A 25,622-nucleotide genomic window follows, 5' to 3' on the forward strand; every position below is an offset into this window, starting at 1 on the left:
CACCCCGCAGGTCACACCCCAGGCTCGGGGATCAGCTCGGGCGTATCCACAGGCTGTAATGGGCTCCCCTCTGTGTAGCCGCTCTCAACAGTGGGGCTCTCAGCCCCCAGCTCACACTTCCTTCCAAAGGGCGGAGGCTGCCTGGGGGGCTGCTTCCTCCTAGCAGGGCGATTTCAAGCCGTGCGCTAAGCGCAGACTCCCACACTGCAGCCCTCCATTTAGGCTGTCTGGGCCTGCCTGGACTTCCATGAGCTCTGCGGCCCTTTAGCGGAGACAAAAGGGAAGGCACAACTGGCCGGCGGGGGCCCGGCCCAGCACACAGAGGCAGGGTTCCCGGGAGAAGAGGAGCGGTGCGGAGCTCATCTGAGTGACGGCCAGGCAGGCATACCCCCTGACACGTCAGAGGGAAACAAAAACCGAGACACAGTTGCTTAGGAGTGGGAGTGGGTGTCAAAACCCGAGTCGTGCTTCCTGATGAGCCCAACGCAAAGTGGCACAATGGTGAGAGGACTAGAAAAAGATGGAAAGGGAAGGGGGTGAGCAGTCCCAGGCTTCAGAGTTAGGAAATAAATAACGTTCAGAAAGGTCTGGCTCTGAAGTGGACCAAATGGCTCTCCTGTCCCATGTTTATGGGGTCATGGACCATTAAACTAGCCAACCTACAGATGTCTTCATAAGACTTTACGAGATTAGACTGGGGAGACCCTATAACTCAGCAGCAAGAAGGGAAAACAAGAGGGAGAATTGCAGATAAGAGATGGTGGAAAACGAGCAGAGGTGCCTCCCGGGAGGATGTCTGGGTTCTGGGATCCCTCCGTCTTCACTTCTCACTCCTCTGTGAGTTTTTGCCCACGTATCCATTAGATTCAGAACGGCATCAGGCTTGTATCACCCAATAAATGCTTGACTATCCACACACTCTTTTTCCTTCCTAATCCAACCTCCAACTGCCCCCACCATGACCCACAGTCACTAGATCCTCCGTTTCTTTGGTATTTGTGAAATCAAAATCAAATCAAAAGCGTAACAGCTCATAAACATAATTCACATGTATTGGGATTTTCAAACCTGATTCAGATTGTTTGTCCATGTGGTTTTCCACAAATTCTAATAACCAGGGGCTGACTTTTCTAGGGGTCCCCTGGGTTCCTAAGGGTTAATGTTTATTCTCTGAGCCATTTCGAGGACACACCAGCTCCAAGACCAGGAAGGCATACAGTCTGAAGGGGTTACCGGAAGGAGCAGGGAACAGGATACACGTTCTCTTATTCCCTCAGGCTTGCGCCACCCTGTGGCTATCTGCGCAAAGTCAGAGACCGACAATCCTTAGAAAAAAGCCCTTGCTCTCCAAGCCTCCCAGCTCCGTCACAAACGCATGCGCAGCCACTGGATGACATTTGGGGCCCAGATTAACGAAAGAGTGTAAGACTCAGACTTTGGAAACCACCACTCAGTATCCGTATTTGAAAAGCAACCATTTATTAGAACCAATACAAGAGTATGAAAAGAGGGAAAAGAGGAGAGTGGAAGAGGGGGAGAGAATGAGGTCTGCATCAGATGTCAGTTGTGGAAACACATAAATTGCCTACTTTTAAACATTTACATTTAAAAGGCGAACATATATATATATATATATATCACTTATCCTAAAAAAAAAAATCAAAAGAAGACATGTTTGGCTGAAATAAAACCCAGAAACACAACCAAAACTCCCCCACAAACCAAAAAGGTCCATAGAGAATTCAATTTCCCATTTTTCCATTCAGAAATCTGGCTACAAAGTGTGATCTGTTTTGCTACTCAGGATGGCACCGAGTGCTGAAAGAAACCCAGCCTCTGGAATCTCTCAGATCCCATCCTGTGGGAAGGGGTGAGAAAGCCTGTGGCCGTGGGCAAATCAACTCCTGGCTACTTGGCAGGATGGCAGACCGTGCTCTCTCCATCCTCCAGGACTCCACAGAACCGCCTGGTGCCGCCAGTGCAGTCAACAGAGGAGCAGAGTCCACTAAACACTGAGAACCAGAATGTGACCGCAGCAAGGGGCCAGGACCTTGTGCTTTTTCAGGGGTTACACATCTAGGGCCAAGGAGAGGGAAAGGAGAAAGAGCCCTGTTGGGGAGAGGAGCCAGCCGAGCCCCTGAACTGAGACGGAGAGCAAGGCTCTTGGGCCCACACCTGGGCAAATACAAAGTGTCCAAAGCTTTCCCAAACCAGAGGGAAGTAAGGTCAAAGTCAGGTTCAGACAGTGGACACCGAGAAAGAGATGACAGATGCTGAATACAGTGAACTGGATGAAGCTTTCAGGAGCATCACTGCCCAATTCTGAGTGTTAAGCTTATCTCTAGAAAAAAAGTTTTCCAAGATGTGGCTCTTTTTTGGTGGGGGATGGAAGAAGTGGTTATGCTTATTGAACCAGCTGGTTCCTACGGGGAGGCAAAGGCTCGGGTACAGATACCACGAAGGGGTGAAGTGACCCAGCCGTCCTGGGATCGGTTCAGGGAGCAGCAAGCCAAGATATAAATAAAACCCACTGTGTGTGCTCTGCTCCCGAGACAACCCAAGTCTGTCCCAAGCCCATGGGGTATGGGACCTTAATTCCCAACCAGCAGAGAAAGCAGCAGCAGCATCCCTGATTCCCTAATCCAATGCTCTTGGGTCTCAAACAGCCTCTCTTTGTGGATGCAAGACATAAAATAGACTAAGTGCTTTCCCCCGTAACATCCTAAGTCTGCACTATTAGGACTTCAACATTCATGGAAACACTGTCAACATCTGAACTAGCAGCTTTGATGAGGGGTGGGGGGCAGAGAATTTGCCAAGGTCACTAAGTAGTTCCAACCTTGGGACAGCTCAGTGAGGACAAAAGCCTATGGCAGGCCTAGACCTCGGCTCAGGGCATCCTCCGTTGAGGACCCTAAAGTATTCTAGCAACTTTGATTTACAATGCCTCACAACACCCCTGTGAGGTAGGTCAGTATTATTATCCCCATTTGACAGATGGGGAACTGAGGCATTGAAAGGAGTGACTTGCCCAAGGTCAGCCATTATGAATCAGTTGAGGAGGTTGGCACCATAGTCAGCATCCACTCAATTCTTGTCCATCCCCGGAGCATTTTACATCTTAAGAGTGCACTTGGGAGCAAAAGGAAGCCAGTAGCACACCTCACCCTGCAAACCAGATGAACTCAATCAACCCACAAGTATTAACTGATGGCCCATTATTTATCTAGCACAACGCAAGGAACCTTGAAGAAAGAAGTTGCTTCTGAAAGCCATGTGTTAATGGGTGTCTTGAAAATAAAATTACAGTTTAAACATTAAGGGCATGAATTCTTTTTTTTTTTTTTTTTTTTTTGTGGCCGCTCCGCGGCATGTGGGATCCTCCCGGGCCGGGGCACGAACCCGCGTCCCCTGCATCGGCAGGCAGACTCCCAACCACTGCGCCACCAGGGAAGCCCAGGGCATGAATTCTTTTGTAAAGAAATACTCACTTTACCTTAAGAGGTGAAGGACTAAGTCACACCAATTTCTCAAAGTTCTATACCGAGTAACCCAAATTCCTAAAATTCAGAGTGAAGCAAGACCACACTCAAGCAGAAAGCTAAGAACAACTTCCTCAGAGGTGGTCTGGGTAGTGCTCTGAGCTCCAAGGTTGGTGGGGAAAGGCCAGCCACTGCGGTGGCAGCAGCAACATTCTCTACAGGCTAAGCTAGGAACCCTAGCACCACCAAACACCCCCTGCTGCTACTCATCCCTCCCCACAATACCCAGGGCCAGCATCTTTCCAATCTTTCTGCCTCAGCTCAACCTCAGGAATTGCAGTATCTTCAAAAACAGTTAAGAATATAGATGGTGACACTTATTCTTCCATTCAGGGAGAGGGTATAAAGTGATCTCTATAACTAGTCAGAAGACACTTGTCATATTCTTACCTCCTGCCAGAGGCATAAATCTTTAACAAAAGAAAGGCAAAAGAAAAAACATGTTCCCCCCTCCTTTGGATTTACACTGGATTCTGGGAGAAATCACTATGACCCTTACCCTAAAACGAAGGGGAAAAAAACTTAAAACCACAGACAGTCCTGGTTTAGAATCAAATCCTAAAGCTCCTGGAAACTGCAAAACAGTGACTCGAGCCTTAAAAGGGCCGTGACATGATGAAACTCTATCTTCTAAGGTCTTCTGGAAGGATCTCCAGGCAGGAAGCCCCTCCTTTCCTCCATACCTACTTGCAGTAGCCAGAGCAACAGGACCCTACGTACCTCAGGAGCTCGAAGAATGATTAATCAACACACACAGTATAATGTTCACCAGGGATGCTCTAGTTCCAGGAAGGACCAACCGTTCCAAGACCTAAATATAAACCTTTTTTCATTGATGGCTGATCACATTGGGTGAGACCAGGTGATGAGAAAGTTCAAGACTGATTAAAGCAGCAGTGACAGTTCAGGTTCAGTCTGTGTTGGAATTTCTCAGAAATCATGACAAACTGGCCACTGGGGCCTGGGTCAACTGTGAGGGTCACACCTGCCAATGCCAGGGGACATCGCCAAATTAAAAAAAAAAGAAAAAAGAAGAAAAGGAGAGGAGAGAGAATGGCAAGAACTTCATTGCATTCAATTTGGCCTAATTTCTTGATAATAGTTTCCTATTAGATTTTCTGATTAATACTGATGGCTCTTACCTAGGCAGTGATAATTAGGTTTTGATCTATTGTGACATTAATGATCACAATCAGTTGACTTTGAAATTGTTTTAATTAATGGTTCTTCCCCTGTCGGCTGCCTCCAGTGCAGGTTCTGTCCCTTCCCCCACCACCTTGTTTTAACTCCTTCTCTCACTGACCTCAGAGACAAATATAGCATTGGAGGGTCTCTTTCTTCCCATGAACCAAGATTTTAAACTATCTTAAAATATTTCTCTGACAGAGGAGCAACATGTGATGATGTTAGGTGAAATGAGGACCAGGATAAAAAGCAAGAAAACACGCTCTCAACGAATAGGAAACATTCCATCTTAGAAAACCACCACAGTCAAGCATGATGTTAAAGTGGCAACGACAAGCCTGAAGTAACTCTAAAAAGACGAGATGAGGTAGTTTAGAATCCAAGAAATCCAGCGCAAGCAAAAAGAAACTAGAATTTTTATGAAGCTGTCCAAGGAACCTTCACACTTGAGTCAACTTTCAATTATCCAACTCTCAATTATGCAGGCAAAGTAGCATTTTTCCTGTGATCACATGTTCAGAACTAGGACATTTCTTAAGGCCAGACTGTTTCTTCACAGGCCTCACCCTGGACCTCCCTAGGCTGATTAAATCTGAAACTCTGGGTCATGTGTATTTCTGGGAGAGGTTTCCACATAAGTGCCACAAGTCTCTGCTTAGAAATCCCCATCTTGAGGTGTTAAATAAAACTACACTGCCCAGAATAGATGCCCAGGTGTTACCAGATGTGCCCCAAGCCTTTTTTTTTTTTCTTCTTGGCAAATCTTCTGTCATTGGAAAGCATGTCCCTGTTTTAGGCTTCAAGCCAGCCTCATGTTAATTCCTTCAAAAGGGATGAGAAACTGAAAAAGGTGTGAGCAACACTGATGAAGTATCCATAAGGAATACATTTTACAGAACCCACAATACAGCAACAACACGTAACTGGATCTGCAACATAGTTAATACCTTCCACAAGCAAGGATTAACTACCTTTAAATACTTTGGCAAAGAGCCTCAAATAGGGACTGAAGCCAGGGGTTCTCAACCTCCACTCACCTTTCTCTTGTAGTAGCATTTCTAACCAAACCTGTTATCTTTATTTTCTGGAATAAAACCACCCTTTGTTGTGGTCCATCTATGGCCAGTTAGTTCAATTCACCCAAGATCACGTCTTTTCTACACACGAACCAGTTGTCACCCTCCTACTTTAGGGCCACAAACTATACCAACCAGTCAGTTGTCTCTGCCCTCAAATATAAAATGTGTGCCCATTTGTAGCATTTACTACAATGAACTGGTAGTAATTCATCCCACACCTGTATGAAGATTCTTTGCGGTCAGGGACTGCATCTGTTTGAACTTGTTATCCCCAGGGCCAAAAAACGTCCGTTGAATGAAATGCATGTTGATGTACACTAAGGTGGCCGGAATGTGGATGGCTCAACAGAAATCCACCATGATTAATTGGGGGGCAGGCAATTCCGAGCATGTGCTCTTGGGGGCAAGGCTGGTAACATCTCTATTTTTGAAAACTTTTATGATTAGTGGTAAAGCCAAAATGAAACAAATACACTGGGTCCAGACCTTTCCTCTCTCTGACCTGACGCAGGTATGCTTGCTTGGTGGTCTAATTACAAAGGTACAGATCTCAACACTCTAAAAACCTAAACCAAAAGGATGGAGCCATGGGTGCAAAATGAGCTTTTCCTTTGACCTAATTTGTGAGAAACCATTTCCACATTTCAAATCTAATGATATAACCCTTCCTGAAGTTCTCAGGTCACTGCGAACTTATTTTAGGCCCTCAAATTTGAACCCTAAAGGCAAAAACAATCACTCCCCAGCCCAAACACGGATCCCTCACTGTACCTTAGGTAAGCTGGGCTACACACAGATCAGACAAAACCACAAGATGAAAATCACAGGCACCTTCCCTGAGGCCAAAGGATTTGGCCTGAAGATAAGGAAATTGGATTGCAGGGAGGCTACAGCACAAGTACGAAGAGTTAAGAAGAATCTAAAACTGCAGGAACTACAGGAAAAAGACCAACTTTTCTTCAACAAAAAAAAGTAGTACGGATATACGGCTGGGGGCCAGCCGAGGACCATAGACTTTCGAGCATTAAGGAACACCACAGGTCCAAATGCTCCCTTGAGCAGATGAAAACCGGACTGCAGGAGGAAAAATGATACGGCTCTCTCCAGGTTAAAAATGGGTGCTTCCATCAGGGCTGACGTTCTCTAACAGCTGATCTTAATGTGAGGGGATCCGCCCAGCCCAGGGCTCAGAAAAGCAGCTATGCTGACCTTGGTAGACTCTGCTGGTCAAAGCTCTGCTACATTCTCTGGAAAGAGAAATCCTTGAATGCTGATTTCAAGAAAAAATTCAGCATTAGAAAGATGTTTTGAAAGAGGACTTAACATAAGAAAAATATACTTTGAGCACCTGAGACCTAGATGTTTAAGAGCGCTTAGCCCAGGGCCACTGACTCTTCTGAGAGGAGAAAGCCCCATGAAAGCAGGTTTCTCTTTGAGGCTGCAATCCTCCAAGGGCCTGGACAGCTACTCAGCACTAACAAATGCCAGAAGAACAGGCAAGCATCCGTCTCCTTTCTGCTGAGGGCTGAGATCAGTATTGGCCTTTGGCTCCCTCTGTTCCTACAGAAGTAGCAGTGCGTAGGCAGGGAGAGAACAAGTTGTTTGGGCAGCACTCAGTACAAGACCATGATTCAGTAAACTGTGGACAGAAAAAGATGAATGGAGCGAAGACTGAAGTATTAAAGGGGTGATGAGTAGTAGACGATACTGGGGGTTTTTGTTAAAAGAAATCTGATTTTGATGAATGCCTTACGTATTACCTACAACCCTGGCAACTATGTGTCCCACGTTTCTCAAGACCAGTCTTAGTACCAAATAATTCGGTTGTGTTCTTTGTCCACAGGCTAGATTTGGGCTCTAAAAATATGGTCACTGTACTTTGCTTACATACCCACTGCTCCTGGGAGACACACTCTGGCTACATGGATAAGCTGTCATTTTCTCCACCTGCCAACTTAAGAGACCCGGATTACCTCCTCAGTGGCTCTGGCCTACTTCTGTCCTATTCTGGTATACCCTAATTGATATCCTTAGTTACTTGTATGAAAAATCTCCTTTCTGACTATCCTTTCTTTCAGATGCCCATCAGATTAAGTACTAACAACTGTCAACTATCCAGCACTTGACCGAGGCCTTTAATTCCTTCAGAGTTAAGGAAGATGGAGATGAAACCCCTACCCACCTGAGGTGTGGGTTATGCGTTCTCACCCAATCACATTACCATTCAGAAGGATTTTCCTGGATGGCTGAAACCAAAAGCTTCATTGTTCCAGTCTGTCATGTCACTGCAGCAACAGCTGTCTTCTCAACCGTGCAGTATAATTTTTGACATAATTTATACAACCACACAGAATTCAATCAGCAGCTGAGCAGGGAAGCAATGTTAACAAATGCTATGAATGGGTATATGATTTGCATATTATTCGGCTCATCTGTGGACTGGAGCAATCTCTCCATTCCCCTCGTTACTCTGAATAATCTAGAAATGGTTGAATGCTCCTGGCCAGACAGCTATGTATGTTTTAAAAATCAAAAGCAACCACAAAAACCTCAATGGCTGGTGAACTCCAGAGTTAAGGCTATTTCAAGCATTTATTCTTATCTCCTCAGCTTTGGGCTGGGACAAGGATGCTCAAAACCCTGCTATTTCTTTACTTTTAGTCTTGATTCTCTAGCCCCCTTCAACTACAAGAAAAAAAGGGTAACGAGAAGCAGGGTGTTTCTTGGGGAACAAAGGCAGAGGATATAATCAGAAAAATAATCTCTCAATATAATGGTAAAGCAGGAAGAAGCCAAAAGGGAAGTATTTTGCTGAGTAGGAAGAGGTCGTGTCAACATGCTACTGCCGGGGCCTGTCACTCTCTGAGGTTGATAGTCTTCCATGGAAATGCATTTAAAAAAAAAAAAAGATACAACTAAGAGTTTGAGGGTGGAGAAAGGGAAGAGCGTTAATACTTTGGGGACTCTTGGTGGCAAATCCAGGAGTCATCAAAGCAGGACATTTATGATTATAAACACTATGAATACTTAAAATTGATACTGTGGCCAATGGCTCCCCTCTAAGAATTCCCCACTGAAAATAATGGCATGGAGGGAAACTTGGGTCCACTGAGAAGTGAGGGTCAGGTTTGAAGCCTCTTTGGTAACAGGAATGCTTTGGGAGGCCACAAAAGTTGGCAGGGCTGGAGGGTGCCTAGCACCTTGGCACAAGCAAGCACCAGGCAGTCACTCACACCTACATAAATAGATAATCCAAATGGGAGGGATGGGAGGAAATAATACATATATACCATATGTGATCATAAAGACAATTGTACCCTACCCTGTCATCCTCATGTACTAATAGCTACAAGTCTCCACAGTCAATAATCTTGTCATTTTATGACAGCCTACACCAACTTGCAGAAGCAGAATCAGGGATCGCTGAGAGACAAGGCCAAAAGTCCTGGGGCTAAAAGGAGTGCCTTGACAAATCTGAATGTAAAATTTCAAGCCCTCCAAAGGATGGAGCTATTCTGGGAGGATGGGTGAGGATGAACAACAGAGGGTGGCCCAGAAGACCACACGAGGAACCCTGTATTCTCCTGGGTACAGCTGAATGAGGCTGGGGAAGCCCCAACACGTAGGCAGTTGCTACTGGCTTTTTAAAAAGATGGGCAACATCTTTTCCAACCCAACATCTCAAAACAAAGCCTAGCTGGTCATCAACATGTTCCAACAGCCAAAGAAAGAAACCAAAATTCATCATCATTATAGCAAAATCCCCCACTAAAAAGCGACCAACCCTGAAAAGATCAAGACTCTAAGGTGATTAAAAAGTTATAACTCATCTTGAGGTCACAGGGGAGCAGAAGGAAGAGAGCAGGGCAAAGGAAAAACTGGTGAGAATTACACACAGTATGTAAATGCCTGGTCTTCACAGAGAGACACCTATCATGAATCAGACCGTCAGTTATGTTACAAGAGAACCAATACCGACATTTCTCCTGTGGAGCACAGTGATAAGCACATTTTTTATGGATGTGTTTAGGATAGAAGGGGGTGGGTAGAGGGAGAGGAGGCAGGGAGGTGAATGTATTATGTACAAAGAGAAATGGCAGAGACCACCCCCTCCTTTAGCTCTTTGCTGTTTCTTTCTCTTTGTTTTCCGCATCCTCAGGATATGCATGCCACGTCAGTCTCTCTTCATAAAATGCTATCACAATTTGTGGACATTTAACATTAGCTTCTTTTGCAAGAACCAGGTCTGCTTCATCTGTGTCTTTCCTGGAGAGAAAGAATATGAGACTTCAGAACGAGAGGAAGAGCGAGAGTCTGTCCAAACATAGATTTATGTTATTAAATTATGATTTAGCTGACTTGATTTCCTCTCCATCTTGATTTCAAAGGGAAAAGGATCCTAACAGTTCCACACTTTCAAGGAGAAATTTAAGTAAATGAATCAAACTGTCAGTAAATATCATTTAACCACTACATCAGAAAGAAACAGAAGTCTGCAGCTAGAATAGATCGAAAACAGCAGGCTTCAACAAAAGGCTGAAGACTAAACTACTATATAAATTCTGCTCCCATAATTTTTATTTGTGTGTACGAGCATGTGAATGCACACACGATCAAGCCTACATTCAGCCCTATTGATTATGCACAAATTGCTCAATCCAGTTTCTGCATCATCTGGATCGTGAAACGGTCCTAACCCCCATCTTGTGGCCTTTTTAAACACTCATCCTTTTGGTCAGAACTGTGGATTGGAACAATAAGAAAACAGAAATTTAAGTCATCAAAGAATGTAAAATCTAGTCACTAAAATGAAATGTAGGAATTAGCTGCAAATTTCAAGTACCCAAGTTACACATGCTCTACTCTCCGGTATAACAAAAAAATCTAGCAAGTTCCTTAACTAACCAGGATTCCAAAACAAGAAAAAAAATATTTTAAATTAAAATTCCACTGAGATGTGAGCAAAGACAACTAACTCCTTCTCTAGAAGACAGAGATGTTGAATTCATAGAGGTGAGCATTATGGATGAGAAGAGATGGGGGTAGCTCAGAGCAGCTACCCAAATTTGGACAGTGGTCGAAAAAGCTACTTAATATGTGAATGTAAGTCGTAAGTCCCATATATGGCTGAGTGGGAAAAGCAGTCAATACAGCTCCTTACTTCAGAGAGAGTATAGTGATTCTTTAAATATAGACTTCTGGGTAATTTACCAGCAAAATTTCGATCAGATAAAATATTAAACCTCTTGACTATACAACTTTTAATGTAATTAGCTTCCTTCGTGGCACTGTAGCACGAACCCTCTATTTAGAGACCAAACTTAAATCACAAGCCCAGAACACTTGGAAACAGAGAGGTAGTGAGGGCCACACCATAAATCACTTAGTCTTTAAGAAACCAAACTGAAGGGAAGTAACCACACTTTCCTTTAAGAGCCATTCCCTCTACCGGATGAAATAACTTGTGCTTTGGCTAGTGTTATTTTTAATGCTTTTCTTTAAGATTATTTTTCTCTTTTAGACATTATTCAGTGGTCTTGGTCTTCAACGATGGCAGAAAGCCTCACTCAACTCCTATCCCATGGCCACAGGCTCATGGTGTGACGGTAAATGATTCAAAACTGTGTAAATAAACGGTTAGGTCACATTTATATTGCTTCCTACCTCAATTCTACCATTCTCTGGTATGTGGGCTAATATAATTAGGCTTCATACCAAAGCTTTACAATGTCTTAAATCCATTCTGAACCATAATTCCCATTTAATACTGACAGTTGGTATCAGTTAACAATTTAGATCACTGACGATCAAAATTCTTAGTTGGGGAATACTCAGTCTTCCCTCCCTATCTTCCATACGAACTCAAGCCACTGGTAAGGAAACACAATCGCAGAGTGAGGCCCAATGTCTCTCACCATTTCATTAGGAACATTAAATCGCCACAGGAATCTGTCGCCCCAATGATCTTTTCTGGTTCCAATCCTCTCTCAAAGCCCCGAGCGATATCATTGCTCTGCTATAAACAGAAGATGAAGAAAGGTTACAGCTTGGAGATAAGAGTAAAAAACCTCCCCATTTCTCAGCTCAACAAAGCACAACCTAAGTTAATATCACCGGACACCATTTTTGTCACCCAATTCATAAAGTTCTTAGAACTTAAATACAATACTGGGTCAGCCAGTGACAATGATGCCAGAAGATATTTTTGCAGGAAGATGCACTTGTCCTTCAAGTATTCCTTCAAAGGGTTAGGAGTGGTCCCTAAAACTGCGTAATATCCCTTAAAATATTCTGGAGTCATCATCTAGTAACTTCTCTAATCCCCTAATCTAATCTTGATATGATAAACAGACTACTCCTAAACTGTTGCTTCTCAGATGATAAACAAGCCCACCTGAACTAAGTCCTTTTTCATTTTATAAACTTCAAATATAGCACCTCTCAATCTTTATTTTCTAGACTTTTAGTTCACCTAACACTGACCAATATTTTTAATACTTCTTTTCACATAGTCATCTATATTTATGAAAGAACAGAGATAAGAATGATTCAAGGCACTACCATAAAATAGAAAACTTCTTTCAGAGCTCACATACTGTAATACCCACACACTTGGGGAAGAGGCCCTGATCTGTGCCTGTCCCCTCCTGATGGAGATAGGTCATCAGCTTTAGAGAGCAGAACTGGACAGTGATTTAAAACAAACTGATAATTCCGTAGGGGATTATCCAAACTTGGTCAAACTGCAATCTAGATAAGGAGCATAGGGTCTGATTCAGGTGTGATGGCACTGGTGAGAGCAAAATGGTGAAATTTTATACAAACCAGGTAATTTTAAAAACCTCATTATGGAGGATAATGCCACTTATCTGGTGGCAACACAAAAAAAGATTCAGAAAGACTGCCTAAGTGAACGAAATCTCTGTCTGATTTTCATGATAAAATCTCTTTGATCTGACATTCACCTTGCTTTCTTCTGAGAGATACATTCAGCATCCAGGTGGTCCCCAAAGATACCAGAACCCACACTGGGAAGGAAATTCCATGCATGAATCAGGGGACATACAGACTCAAAAGCATAGCCTCTTTTGGGGGGTGCAGAAAGGGAGGAGGTTCCCAGATGTGCACACAGCTGCTCACAGCTGGAATGCTGGTGCACAAACCAAGTCTTAAATCGTAGCTGGCGGCTGAAAACAGTTTGCCACATAGGGAGGGAAGGGAAGAAAACTGTTCAAGCTGCTGAAAAGGAGCGAGGTGAGGAAAATGCTAAAATCATTACACAGGCAGTAATCTTACATCAGGCATAACGCCGGCTAACAAAGTTCTTCTGCAGTGGTCTAAAGAAAGAAACGAAATCCCCTCCTGCACCTTTAAGATACACAATCACCTATCTTCCCAGCTGCCTACCTGACAGCCGCCAGCACTGCTGAGAATGCTATGGGCCCCCAGATGAACATTACAATGTAAGGGACACATGGGGTGGTTCTCAAGGTCAGCAGCAACAGAACCTGGCCTAGGAAAAAAACTCTCTGCACTGGCCAGCGTCTCAAAGCCAGGTCGCTTCTTTTGAAAAGGACAGAAGCCTTAGGTTGAGCCAATACACACTATATGTCACAAATAGCTACAGAAGTCTTATGCTGCGTTATTTTTTGGTCTTTTTACTTAGCTAGAAAATGAATCAAATGACAAGAGCCAGAATACAAAGGGCTAAAAAAAAAGGAAGGAAAGAAACAAGTCCTAGCTCCTTAGAGAAGGGAAGGCATTCTCAAATTATTTACCAGTACACTGTATCACAATGATATACACACCTCACCAGAATAGGGCAGTTTTGAAAATAAGACTGTAAAACATAAAATTAACTAGGGAAACAAATAAGGAGACAAACAAAAACCTAGAGTCCACTTCCACTGGCAGCCTCCAATCTTTCACTCTTATTTCAATTCTTTTTGGAAAGCTGGTCTCCCATTTTCTTTCCTCGGGAGACCAGGAATCACTTGTGTTAAGTCTCTAGAAAATACTGATGCCTAGGTCTGACCCACAGAAATCTGAATTTAATTGGTCTGGGGTGCATCTTGGGCACTGGAGATTTTTGAAGCAACCCCCCAGTCCCCTGCCATGATCCTAATGTGCAGCCAGGGCTGAGAACTGATGCTCTAGAAAGATGGGTATCCAAGGAGAATGAAGATAAATAAGGATGCTTATGGCAGTGATGCTAGAAGATTCAGAAGCAGACTTACGCTTTTATTTTATTAAACTTTAAGGGTACAGTACATCCTTCACCACAAAAGGCTTCACAACCTTGAAATAAATGAAAGGAGTGGAAGCTGAGGGGTGGGGTATGTGTATATGTGTGCCCAGAGGGAAAAGATATAGACGAAAAAAGGAGAGAGGCAATAACTGCTTATGGCTAGTTACTTGAGAGCTAAAATTCAGAAGAATTAAGGCAACTGAATCAAACCAAAATTTCATAAACACACTTTTCCAAACTGAACAATAAAAGGATTCGAAAGGAAGATGAAAATTTATTTGGAGTATGTAAAAATATAATAGGATAAAAAGAGAATATACATGCCACTGAACTGTTCACTTTAAAATGGTTAATTGTATTTTATGTGGATTTCACCTTAATTAAAAGAAGAAAGAATATAAAGGGTTGAAAGTAAGTGCTACCTTTGGAACAAAAGAAAAGTGAAGCTTTTTAAAAGCTTCTTTATATCCTTAAAAAAATTCACCAAAGACTCTCCCTCTCTAAGATAATTAGCCACTTATTCTTGGATAAGGCACAGAGTAGCTGAACGTTTTATGGGATTTATTTTTGCCACCCTAACGCAATTCAGCGAACACATATTACGTTTCTCACTCATCCAGGAGGGGGCGCTGTGGTCGATCAACATGTCTCCCTGGAAGCTCTTTTGTTCAACGATTTACCTTGCAGGCCATCCTTAGAACAGAAATAACCAAAATAATGCCCTTGTTTTGGAAGGAGGGGGATTGGGGGAGGCAGAATAATAGTTTGCGGGGGGGAAAAGGAGAAATAAAGCTTACCTCTCTCTTTTTTTTGGATTTGATATCATCAGCACTGTTTGAGAAATTGGATTTCCTCTTGTTACCTTCTGACTTCTCCCTGGGTTTGTTATTTTCACCCTCCTTCATCTTCTTATACTTTTTCATAAACTCAGAAATTAGCTCAGGGCAATCCAAGTTTTTCTCGGGTTCCCAAGTATTGTGCTCCCTGGGCAAAAAGAATGGAGAAAAAAGGAAAGAAATGAGGGGGGCGGGGAGGAGAGGGAATCCAATGCCTTTATTTTAAAGACGACAAGTAGGCAAAAAGGAAAGAACCTTGGCTTAAAGGAGATAACAAATTTGATCCTAGGAATCTAACCAAGAGGAAAAATATATCCACAAAAAAAACTTGCACACAATTACTTATAGCAGCATTTTAACAGCCAAAGACAGAAAACAATTCAAATGTCTATCAATTGGTGAATAGATAAACAAAATGTGGTATATCCAGACAATGGAATACTATTTAGCAACAAAAAGAAACACAATATTAATATATGCTACAACATGGAAGAACCTCAAGAACATGCTAAGTGAGCTTCCCTGGTGGCGCAGTGGTTAGGAATACGCCTGCCAATGCAGGGGACACAGGCTAGAGCCCTGGTCTGGGAAGATCCCACAGGCTGTGGAGCAACTAAGCTCGTGCGCCACAACTACTGAGCCCGCACTCTACAGCCCGTGAGCCACAACTACTGAGCCTGCGTGCTACAACTACTGAAGCCTGCACGCCTAGAGCCTGTGCTCCGCAACAAGAGAAGCCACTGCAATGAGAGGCCTGCGCACCACAAGGAAGAGTAGCCCCCCCTCACCGCAACTAGAGAAAGCCTGCGCATAGCAACGAAGATCCAACGCAGCCAAAAATAAATAAATTTATATATATATATGTATATATATAAAGAACATGCTAAGTGAAAGGAAACAGATGCAAAAGACTATACATTGTCTGATTCCATTTACATGAAACCTCTAGGAAAAAGACAAATTTAAAAACAGAAAGCAGAACAGTGGTTCCCTGTGGCTAGGGCTTGGGATTACATACAAATATTTAGGTTCAAGGGAATTCTGGGAGGTTACAGAAATGTTCTAAAACTGGAGCATGCTGATGGTTGCATACTCTGTAAATTTACTAAAAATCACTGAATTTTATACTTTCAATAAATAAATCCTATGGTATGTAACTTATACCTCAATAAAGCTGTTAAACACTCAAATATAAGTTCTGCTTTGTAAGTGGCAAAATAATGTGATTTCATACCTATAATCATCTATGCAAATGCTGAAGAGAAGACAACCTAATTCTAAATGCACTCCAGTTTATACTGTCTTAAATATGTTACTTATATTTTGAAGAAATTCCAACAAGTTATTAGAAGATTAAAATAATTAGAAAAGAGGTAGTAAGGGCTTAAATCATTAGAATACAGACGAATCATAAAAAGGAAAAGACTCAAAACTGGAATTTGGAGTGCATTAATTCAATGCTCTGGATTCAACCTATCGTTACTAGGTATACATTTTTCAAAATACATTTTTATATTAATAAGCAAAAACAATCCAAATTAAAAAAATTGTGTCTAATTAAACTTGGATCAAGGGAGTCCTACTATGAGGAAAACAAATAGTTGGTATTCACAAAGTTGTTCTCTGTATCCCCAGCATAGGTTTTAGAAAAGCAAACCAACTACCATCTGCAGTTTATGGAATCAAAGCAAGAAATGTCTCTACACGGGAAAAACTAGACCAGGCATCCTCTTCACTCCTAGCCAGTGGCAGAGGTTCTTTTGGTTATATAGTAAGAATTAGCTACATTAAGATATATCTGTAAATATATCATAGCAGTTTCTATAATCCCTTCATTGACTGAGGAAAATTTTTTTACGTTTATGCACCATTCATTTTAGATCCTTCATTGTTTTTGTTTTTTGAATAAGGTAGCTTTAAATTGGAATGGTTTGAACACATGCCATAATAACTAAGTAGCAGAATGATGGGAAAATCTGAGATATTTACTCTAGACTTCAACTTTCTGCAAAAACAGCTTAAGAATGAAACAAAATTTATTTCTAAAACATTTGAGCCAAAACCGGAAAAGCCTCTTCCTCATAGCTCTTCTTTCAGCAAAAAAAAAAAAAAAAAAACCAAAACAATTTCCTCATACAATAACTTTCTCCCAAATCCACAGTATATGTAAGTTTACTATCCCAGGAGAAATTAAGGCACGAAAATCAAGAGACATGCCAACACTGTAGCATAATAAGTAAGCAGATGCAGAGGTAGGAGAGAATCTCTGTTGTTAGCAAGGAAAGCCAGTCTTCTAATGAGATTATCCCTTTTCCTACCATATTGGTATTGTTGTTTCTACATCAATCAATTTTCACCCAAAAGATAGCACGGTATAATTTATAAAGAATCTGGGTTTTAGCGCCAAAGAAATCTGATGCTGGGTCCTTGTTTCAGCACGTACCAGTTCTGTTATCTTTGGCAAACAACTAATTTCCTCCTATGTAAACTGAAAATACCTCTAAAGGCTGTTATGAGAATTAAAGAGAACACATGAGGTAGAATATGACCACTGCCTAGTAAACAGTAGGTACTTAGTTGTAGACAGTGCTGAAGGGGCACAATCTGTTCCGGTCTTTAATGATAAACTCTGGATATTTCTGACAAAGTAAGGACAAATGTTTAATCTGGGACTTCCTTGGTGGTCCAGTGGTAAATAATCCGCCTTATAATGCAGGGACGCGTGTTCGACCCGTGGTGGTCGGGGAACTAAGATCCCACATGCTGCGGGGCAACTAAGCCCGTGCGCCACAACTACTGAGCTCGCACGCCTCAACAAGAGAGCCCGCGTGCCACAAACTACAGAGCCCACATGCTCTGGAGCCCACGCGCCACAGCTACAGAGAAGCGCACGCACCCCAATGAAAGACCCGCATGCCCCAACTAAGACCCGACACAGCCAAAAAAAATAAATACTAAAAAAAAAGGTTTAATCCATCTACCCTAAACCTTTTCTTTTCCTCTTTTATGTATGTAAGGTACCAGTAGCTGAATTATATAGTCTTGAAATTCTTCAAAATGCCCAACAATTTCCAGTGGTGATGCACTGGGCCAAATAAACACCCTCAAAGTCTTTAGGTGTATTTTAATTCCTTTCTCATGGTGCTCTAGGCCTCTCAAATTTATAGTTCACGTCTCCAGAAGATGTTGTGATACCACTCCTCTTTAGAAATATGGAGGGAACATTCTGATTGCTGTGCTACCCACATTTAGTGCTGTGTATGTGTGCTACAGATGCTAAGCATCGTGCAGTGCGTAAACTGCCCCACCTAAAACACCAGCAGTGCTCCAGATGAGAAACTTGATTCACACAGTAAAATAACCTTAAATATATTCTGAAGGCTCCTGTTCATAACTTTCTCCAAAGGTACTGGCAAAACATTCAATCTTTTATCATATTTAAGTCTCACACTTCAAAGTTGTGATGTTCAGTATGGTAACTACTAGCCACATGTGGCTAATGAGCATTTGAAATGTGGCTGCTATGAACTGAGACGTGCTACAAAATGTAAGATATACATCAGATTTTGAATTCTTAAGCATGAAAAATAATGTAAAATTTTATCAATAACTTTTGTATTAATTAATTTTGAAATAGCATTTTGATGTAGTGTGCTTAATAAAATATATTATTAAAATTAATTCCACTTTTCCTTAATGTAGCCACCATAAAATATGAAATTACATATGTGGCTTACATTACATTTTTATTGGACAGCACCACTCTGAGGAGCCTAAACCAGTTCCTAAAAGCTCACTGGGATCACAGAAACCCATTCTTTGTTATCAGGCATCCTGAGAACAGAATTAGTGAGAAATTGAGGCAAAATGCCTAATGATTACACAGCTTCATGTATTTCACTTTTCAAGCTACCTCTCCTATGCTTGTGTGTCTAGTTCTACTTATTCCAAAGGAAAGAATAACCTACTTTAGCACTTCAACATAAAGTCAGTTACTGCCTAATTCTGAATAGTCAACACTTCAGTACCATTCTTAAAGCTCACTGACCTAAAAAGAGGGTTTTATAATAATAAAAGATAAATTGAGAGATAAAGGGATAGATTATATTAAAATGTTAACTGTAGAAACTAGGTGGTGTGTATCTGAGTGTTCACTCAATTTCTTTTGCCTTAGCTGTATGTATATTTGAAATTTTTAAAAATAAATATTGGGGGAAAACTGAGGTCTCAGATTTAAGTCTCTCATTAAGATGAGTGTTTCATCCTAGGACAATCTTGAGGTCCAAGGATCATTATCGAAAGCTATGGGCTATGGGATCAACTACGACTTCTGCTTAAATGTATGTGCTTTAGCTTAGTTACATCCAAAGGAATAGTAACAGCAGCAGTTTATACTTACATTGAGCTTATGTGTCAGGCTCTACACATCTCCCCAATGTCTCTATGATATAGACTATTTCTAATCCCTATTTTATTGAGGAAGAAAAAAGATAAAGGAACTTCACCAATGTCACCCAGCTCGTATCATAAGTGGTAGAGCAAGAATCTAGACCCAGGCAATCTGGTCCCCAGTCTATGCTCCTAACCAGTTCATTATACTGCCTCTCAAAAGCATTCTCATTAGAACATCAGCTCCAAGAAGCAGGAGATTTTGCTTAGTTTATTGCTGTGTCTTCTGACTCTTAGAAAGGAGTGCAGGTGGTGAAAGAAAAAGATGGTGATGGTTCACAGGGAAATGCCTGTGTCTGTGTCCACCTGCGCAGAGTCCCAAAGCCTGAGAGAAGGCACTTACTCGGAAAAGCCTTTCCACTTCAGTAGATACTCCACTTGCCCCTTAACCACACGCCTGTCTAGCACCTTCTCCACGACGTACTCCTCCTCATCCTCTGAAGAAGAACTGTCAGCTGTCCGCTTGGTTTTCTTTCCCATGTCTCACGCTGTTCCACCTGAAGGACTAAGGCCACCGGGTTCCTGCAAATGGGAAGGACAGAAATGGTCAGAATCCATGTGAGCAGTTAAAACTGTCTGTTCTGGATGGGATGCAGGGGGTATAACACAAAGTTGCCATGTACCTTTTTCTTGCATCTTAAAGCATCCTACAGATGAGGCCTAAGAGTTTAATCAAAAATGGGCAGATCCCCACTTTCTCTTCAGCTGACAAGATCAAAATTATTAGATGGCACAATTATCTAACTCCTCTAATTTCAGATTCCATAAGACAAGTAATGTGTGGGATTTTACTCCTAGCTAATTCTATAACTGTTTACAAGTCATAAACTCAAAGACAAGTATGGAAAACCTTCAGTTAAAAGAACCGTGATAGAATTAACACATTTCCCTCCAAGGTTAATAAGGTTTTTTATAAAAATGGGGAAAAAAAAGTAATAAGAAAAGCCACCAAAATCTAACTTTCCTCTGCTCTGAGCATCCTGAACAGTCTCTTAGCAGCACAAAAAAAGTCCTGCTCAGGCATCTTTCGCCACATTTTCAGTGACTCAGTACATTTCCCTTAAACAAACTGAGCTTGTCCCTTCTGAGCATCCATCAGCTCACAAAAGCAAGGCTGACATCTCAAACACATTAAGCCTCCCCTTTCATTTGGGGATGGGAGGGAGGCAGGAAGGAGAAAAAGATTTTTGAGTCCTAAAAATCAAAATTAGTCATTGAGTTGTTCAATAATTCTTAAGGCTCAACTAATCCAATTATTAAGGAGGTACACCTCTCCTCTTAACTGGAGTTGACTTTGGGCCAAAGGAAGAAGAGGAGGAAAAAGTCTGGTCCCAGACTCAAATCAACACGAAGCCTCAAAACACAGAGGAACCATTCATAGGCCCAAGGAAAGCTGAAGCAAGGCAACACAAATGGAAATTGAGTTAAGCTCAGAAATATGCACAACCAGGGGTACTCAACAGAGTCTAGTTTTTTAAATTCCCACAATCATTTTTAAGAATTCTTCCTTAACCATGTTAAATGGTGCCTAGAGTCTGGATTACAGAGTAGCAGGAATTGTTTTCTTAGCTGAACTCTATTTTTATTTTGCTGTAACCTTTAAAGCTTTTTTTCAGCACTAAAAATATTTCCATCCTGATCAGAAGACCACCCCAGGAATAGGGAAGGTCGCTACTGATCTCGGAATTTTGTTCGAGTAGCATAAAAAGTTGCATTTATCAATTTACTTCAAATTAGCAAATTTTAGGGAATTATTCCCAGAATATATAGTTGGAAACCATATCTCCAAAACTTACTAGCAATAGGTCTGCCCACCCAAAAAACTGTTTGTACCCATTACTGCCTCGTAATAAAACTATGTCTTCATTAACATACTTTATTTGGAAGAGGGGGTGGGAGGATGGGGTAATGTAGGTGAGGGGTTTCAAAATAATTTTTCCATGAATTCAGGGGAAAGTCCTAAGCTTCAAGAAAAAAAATCTGATTTATTTAAAATAAAAGCAGCCTCCAACCTCACTAGAGACAGGAAATGTCATATTCCAAGGAGAGTAACCCACCCCCGCCCCCACTCACCTTGGAATTTCCGGGAGCTGAGCAGCTTAGGTCAGAGCGCCAGGGTTAAAACCAGCCCCGGGTTAGATGCATGCAGTGAAGCATTGTGGCTATGGCCTCCCCTGCCTCACAAGGAAAAACAAGGATTTACATATGTGCTCTTCAGTTTGAGGGAGAAAAGAGGAAAATCTACCTTTACACCTTCATGCAAAAGAGGAGCCCCAGAGGCAGCAGATGAATGGGGGTTCCCTCCTTTACCTACCGGATCGCCCCAGTTCTTTCTTTCCCTCTGGGCTAACAGAAGGGGCCTCCCCTCCCAGGTCTGGGGCTTGGCGGGCTGGCAGCTCCCCCGCCCCCACCCAGCTGCCTAGGCGCCACTGCGCAGCTGTCCCAGTCCGTTGCCATGGCAACTGGCAGCCTTACTAGACTAAGGGAGGGGCGGGGGGGAGAGGCAAACGGAAAAGTTAAAAGGCTTAACTTTTCTTTTCAGTGAAGACTGGGTGGAGAAGTTGGAAGGTACCTCCCTTGGCCTCAAGGCTAAGGCATTCAGAGCTCTAGAGAATTGGCGCTTGGGTTTTAAACCCAAAACTTGTGCTTATTCCTCTAAGAGCACTGGGAATTAATCAATAGCATTTTAAGATCTAACAGGACTATAGCTCAACTGGGGGGGGGCGGGAGGCGGGGAAAGGCTAGCTCCTTCTTCAAGATCAGTACAAACTACCCACCCCCTAATCCAGCCCACCAGAAGCACTTTAGACAAGGCCTTTTCTACCATCTGTCACTGAACAGTTAATTAAGATTGCTGGGGTGGGGGTGGGGTGCAGGGACTAACCGGAGAGGGGGAAGGGAAGGATTTCAAAGATGCTATACAACTTCCCCTTTGGGGGGAATTACTGGATACAGAAACAATGTAGCGACTTGAAGCACTACCAAAGAACCTTTCAGCTGAAATTATAGGTAGAAAAAAATTTAATTCTTAAGTAGTTTTAAAAAAGAGAAGGGAGGGAGCAGTCCAGTCACAACCATTACTATTAAAACCACTTCTCATTAGTTGTTCTTGTAATGTTATAAAACAAATTTTCAAATAATTACCCACCTGGAACATTAATTATACAGTATAGTAATCTAAAACTTTGTATATTAAGAATCCCTAATACCTGAAAAAAGGAAGGCTGAAATAAAGAAAAGAGAATTAAAACTTGCAGTCCCATGAATTCCTTTCTCCTGGCCCTAAGAACATTTCAGAGAGCTCCAAAACTCTGCTCTCTGCTTTACAGATACGGGTCTTTTAGAGATAGAGGCTGCTGCCATAGGAGATTAAGAAAAAGGGACAATCAAAAGCAAAGAACCCGACTGAGGAAAAAAAAGAATGGTGGTTCTTTTACAGTTTAAGGGCTAGAGCCTGGGCCAGATAAAGCATCAAGACTGGTTATTATTTTGGTTATCAAACAGAAGAAACTGTAGGGTGTGAGGGCAAAGTGGACAGTTTTCAACTACGAGGATTTCTTCAACCTTGAATAGACCCATCAGGAAATCTGAGTAAAAACTGCCTTTCTCGATTCTTCCTAACTTTTTAAAACTTTTTGTAGTTAAGGGATATGAAAACAATGCCAAAGGAATTAGATCAGGGTTGTGATTCTGTGATTAACTTGCCATGTGTGATCTTGAGTAAATAAATTTTAGCTCTAACCCCAGAATCACTAAAGTGGGCCAAATAAATCCCCACTGCCTACCACCTAGGGAAAGAGTGAGTTTATGTTGAAACCAAAGGGCTGTTAAGTCCCCCAACGAGAAGCTTTTGCAAAAATATTACAGGGCCTAATACAACAGCAGCAGGAAATATGTGACCTTCCAAATTCCTAAGCCATTAAACCATATCACATGCAGTAACTCCTGCAGTTCAACATGTTAGAGAGCAAGAAAGGAGGAACTGTGTCTTTGTTAACCAGGTGCTGGTAAACTAATAAACCTTCAGAGAAAATGCAGGTAACCCTTTCTCTCAAGGGCAAAATTCTTACTCCTTAAAATTCAGGAAAGCATTGGAGATGGCAGAATGAAAAGACTTAACAGCAATTCTGTAAAGGGATAAAGGACATTTTAGCGAAACCTTTCAGGCGAAACAAGGGAATTCAAGGAGGAAAGGGACAAAAACATTCAGGTGTCCATCCTTCTCCTTAAAACATCAGGAAATAAAGAGCCAGATCAATTCCCTCCTTCCCACTCTTTTAAGAACTGCCTAAAAGGCACATGGCTAAGATCCCTTTCTCTTTGGGAAATGGGTTTTGTAACAGCTGACAAATCAAATTGGGCCTTATGCCAGGAGTCAGAGTCCAACCATAATATTCTGTAAAGAATGGCATGCAATTGTCTTGTAAATCTCCTGGACAGTCACAGACCAGAAGCTGGCAAGGATGACGACATAGTTCTGATGGAATGTGTCTTATCTTAACCTTGAAGTTACAGATCTGCTCAGGAGCAGCAGTAAATGAGAAATGCACTCAGACACCGGAGGGGACGTAATTCTCTTTTAGACAGTGCGACCCACTGTATTAGGGTCAAATGAAACACAGAGTCAGACGGACAATTTAAGGGCTAGAGCCTGGACCAGATAAAGCATCAAGACTGGTGGTTCACACTGAGCTTGGACGGGAGCATTCCAGTGTGAGAAATGAGACATGGCTGGCAGGATGATGGCTTGATTAAGGTAGAATCCCGATACCATGACAGAGAAAGAGAGGCTGAGCCTCTGAGCACAACCTTATTATCCTTATGGAAATCTCCATGGGAAGGGGTGAGCTTCTCAAGTTTCTAGAGTCTTTCAGACATAACAGCTCTCAGCCTTTTCTTGAACATACACAGGAACTCTCTGGTAAAGGCATCAACAACCACAGAATCCAGCAATTTAATGGCCCATCAGATCACGAGAAAGAGCAGGCCCACCAACTCTTCATATCAACGATACAAGGCAAATTCACCTTACAGGCCTCTGAGTGCTGGGGGAAAAACACCTAAACCAGGGATCTGGTGAAAATTCAGCCTTGGACAAACATCAAAGAGCTTTGCGGTCAGGCACAGTCAGAACCCACATTCCAAGTCGATGACAGGAAACTTCTTTAACACATGAATCTTCCAGAAAAAAAAGGGGGGGGGAAGAGGTGAGGAGGTGAAGCAGAAAGAGAGGGACAAAAAAAGCCCCACACATTATACGGGTAAAAGAAAAAAAAAAAAGGTAAAAACTGCCAGTGCCCAGAAATTACAGAGAAGGCATTACTGAGAGCCGGAGCAATCCAGAAGAACAAGAGACATAAAGATTAGCTGTTTGCATCAACCAGTCAATCCTGGAAACAGAGAACCACCCACATGAGATCCCTGGTATCTGTCTACTCTGTCTAGTTCAGGCTCTGCTCTAGTCCCTCCAGTCACTACTTTTCAATGTCAACTGTCCTGGTGGCTTTTCTTAGATCTCGGTGTAGCACACTGTATTTTCATCACGACTTACGAGCAAAAGCATATATATATATATTATATATATTCTAAGTTTTTCTCTAAGTTTTCTTTGTATTGTTTAAAAAGTAATGAAACCGACGGCTAAGCTGCCTCACTGAACTACCTACTAAACTGACATTAGTCAAACCAAATGTCAAAATGCATAATCAATGAGCTCTTTATTTTAGAGTTTCAATATAAATTTTATAAGCCCACTAAAAAGGCAAAATCTTCTATAAAGAAAGTCATTCTAAAGAGTAGGAAAGGGCAAGGGCATATGCAAAGGTCCCTATCACATATATTAATATGCCACTGATGGGTGACTTCAGTTGGTCTAGGCTTGAGAAACTCCCATTTCTCCCCTAAGGCCCTTGGGGAAAGCTGGTGGCTTATGCGAAGATTAAACTGTCAGCTACAACACTGTCTTCAAGGCATCCTCTTTATAGCTTTATTGCAGCAAATAAAACAGATGAAAAGCAACCAAATTTACAGAACCATTTTAATCTGGTTTGTGTTCTTTGCTCTTTATAGATCTAGAAGTACCAATGGTTTTAGGTTTGTAACACATACAGCATAAAACTAAAATACCCTCTATAAAGATGTTTTCTTCCACTAGATTTATGATTTCCAAAGTATAAGCCATGTGACATTTTAACAAAAACACAGCATAGGGACGGCACATTACAGCTGTCCCGGCTGTCTCAGGTTTTGTTAAATGGGCTGCTAACTATCACTCCACCTCCAC

General features: G+C 42.0%; 1 protein-coding gene across 4 annotated transcripts in view; it reads right to left on the reverse strand.

Moving 5' to 3' along the window:
- Nucleotides 1-1,460: 1,460 nt before the first annotated feature.
- The window catches only part of CBX5 (chromobox 5), a 35,310-nt gene continuing 11,148 nt past the window's right edge, over nucleotides 1,461-25,622 (reverse strand). The window contains exons 1-5 of one of the 4 annotated variants that reach the window (XM_060024909.1): nucleotides 21,654-21,829; nucleotides 19,683-19,861; nucleotides 14,852-15,038; nucleotides 11,722-11,822; nucleotides 1,461-10,072 (exon numbers count right to left, since the gene is read on the reverse strand). In XM_060024909.1, the coding sequence (XP_059880892.1) occupies nucleotides 9,922-10,072; nucleotides 11,722-11,822; nucleotides 14,852-15,038; nucleotides 19,683-19,819 (576 nt within the window). In that variant the 5' untranslated portion in view covers nucleotides 19,820-19,861; nucleotides 21,654-21,829 and the 3' untranslated portion in view covers nucleotides 1,461-9,921. Of the gene's footprint in view, nucleotides 10,073-11,721; nucleotides 11,823-14,851; nucleotides 15,039-19,682; nucleotides 19,862-21,412; nucleotides 21,569-21,653; nucleotides 21,830-25,622 lie in introns of those variants that run through there. The other 3 variants (XM_060024908.1, XM_060024910.1, XM_060024907.1) reach the window with 3 other exon arrangements.

The sequence above is a fragment of the Delphinus delphis genome, chromosome 11 (assembly GCF_949987515.2).
Source record: "Delphinus delphis chromosome 11, mDelDel1.2, whole genome shotgun sequence".
Lineage (NCBI taxonomy): Eukaryota > Metazoa > Chordata > Mammalia > Artiodactyla > Delphinidae > Delphinus > Delphinus delphis.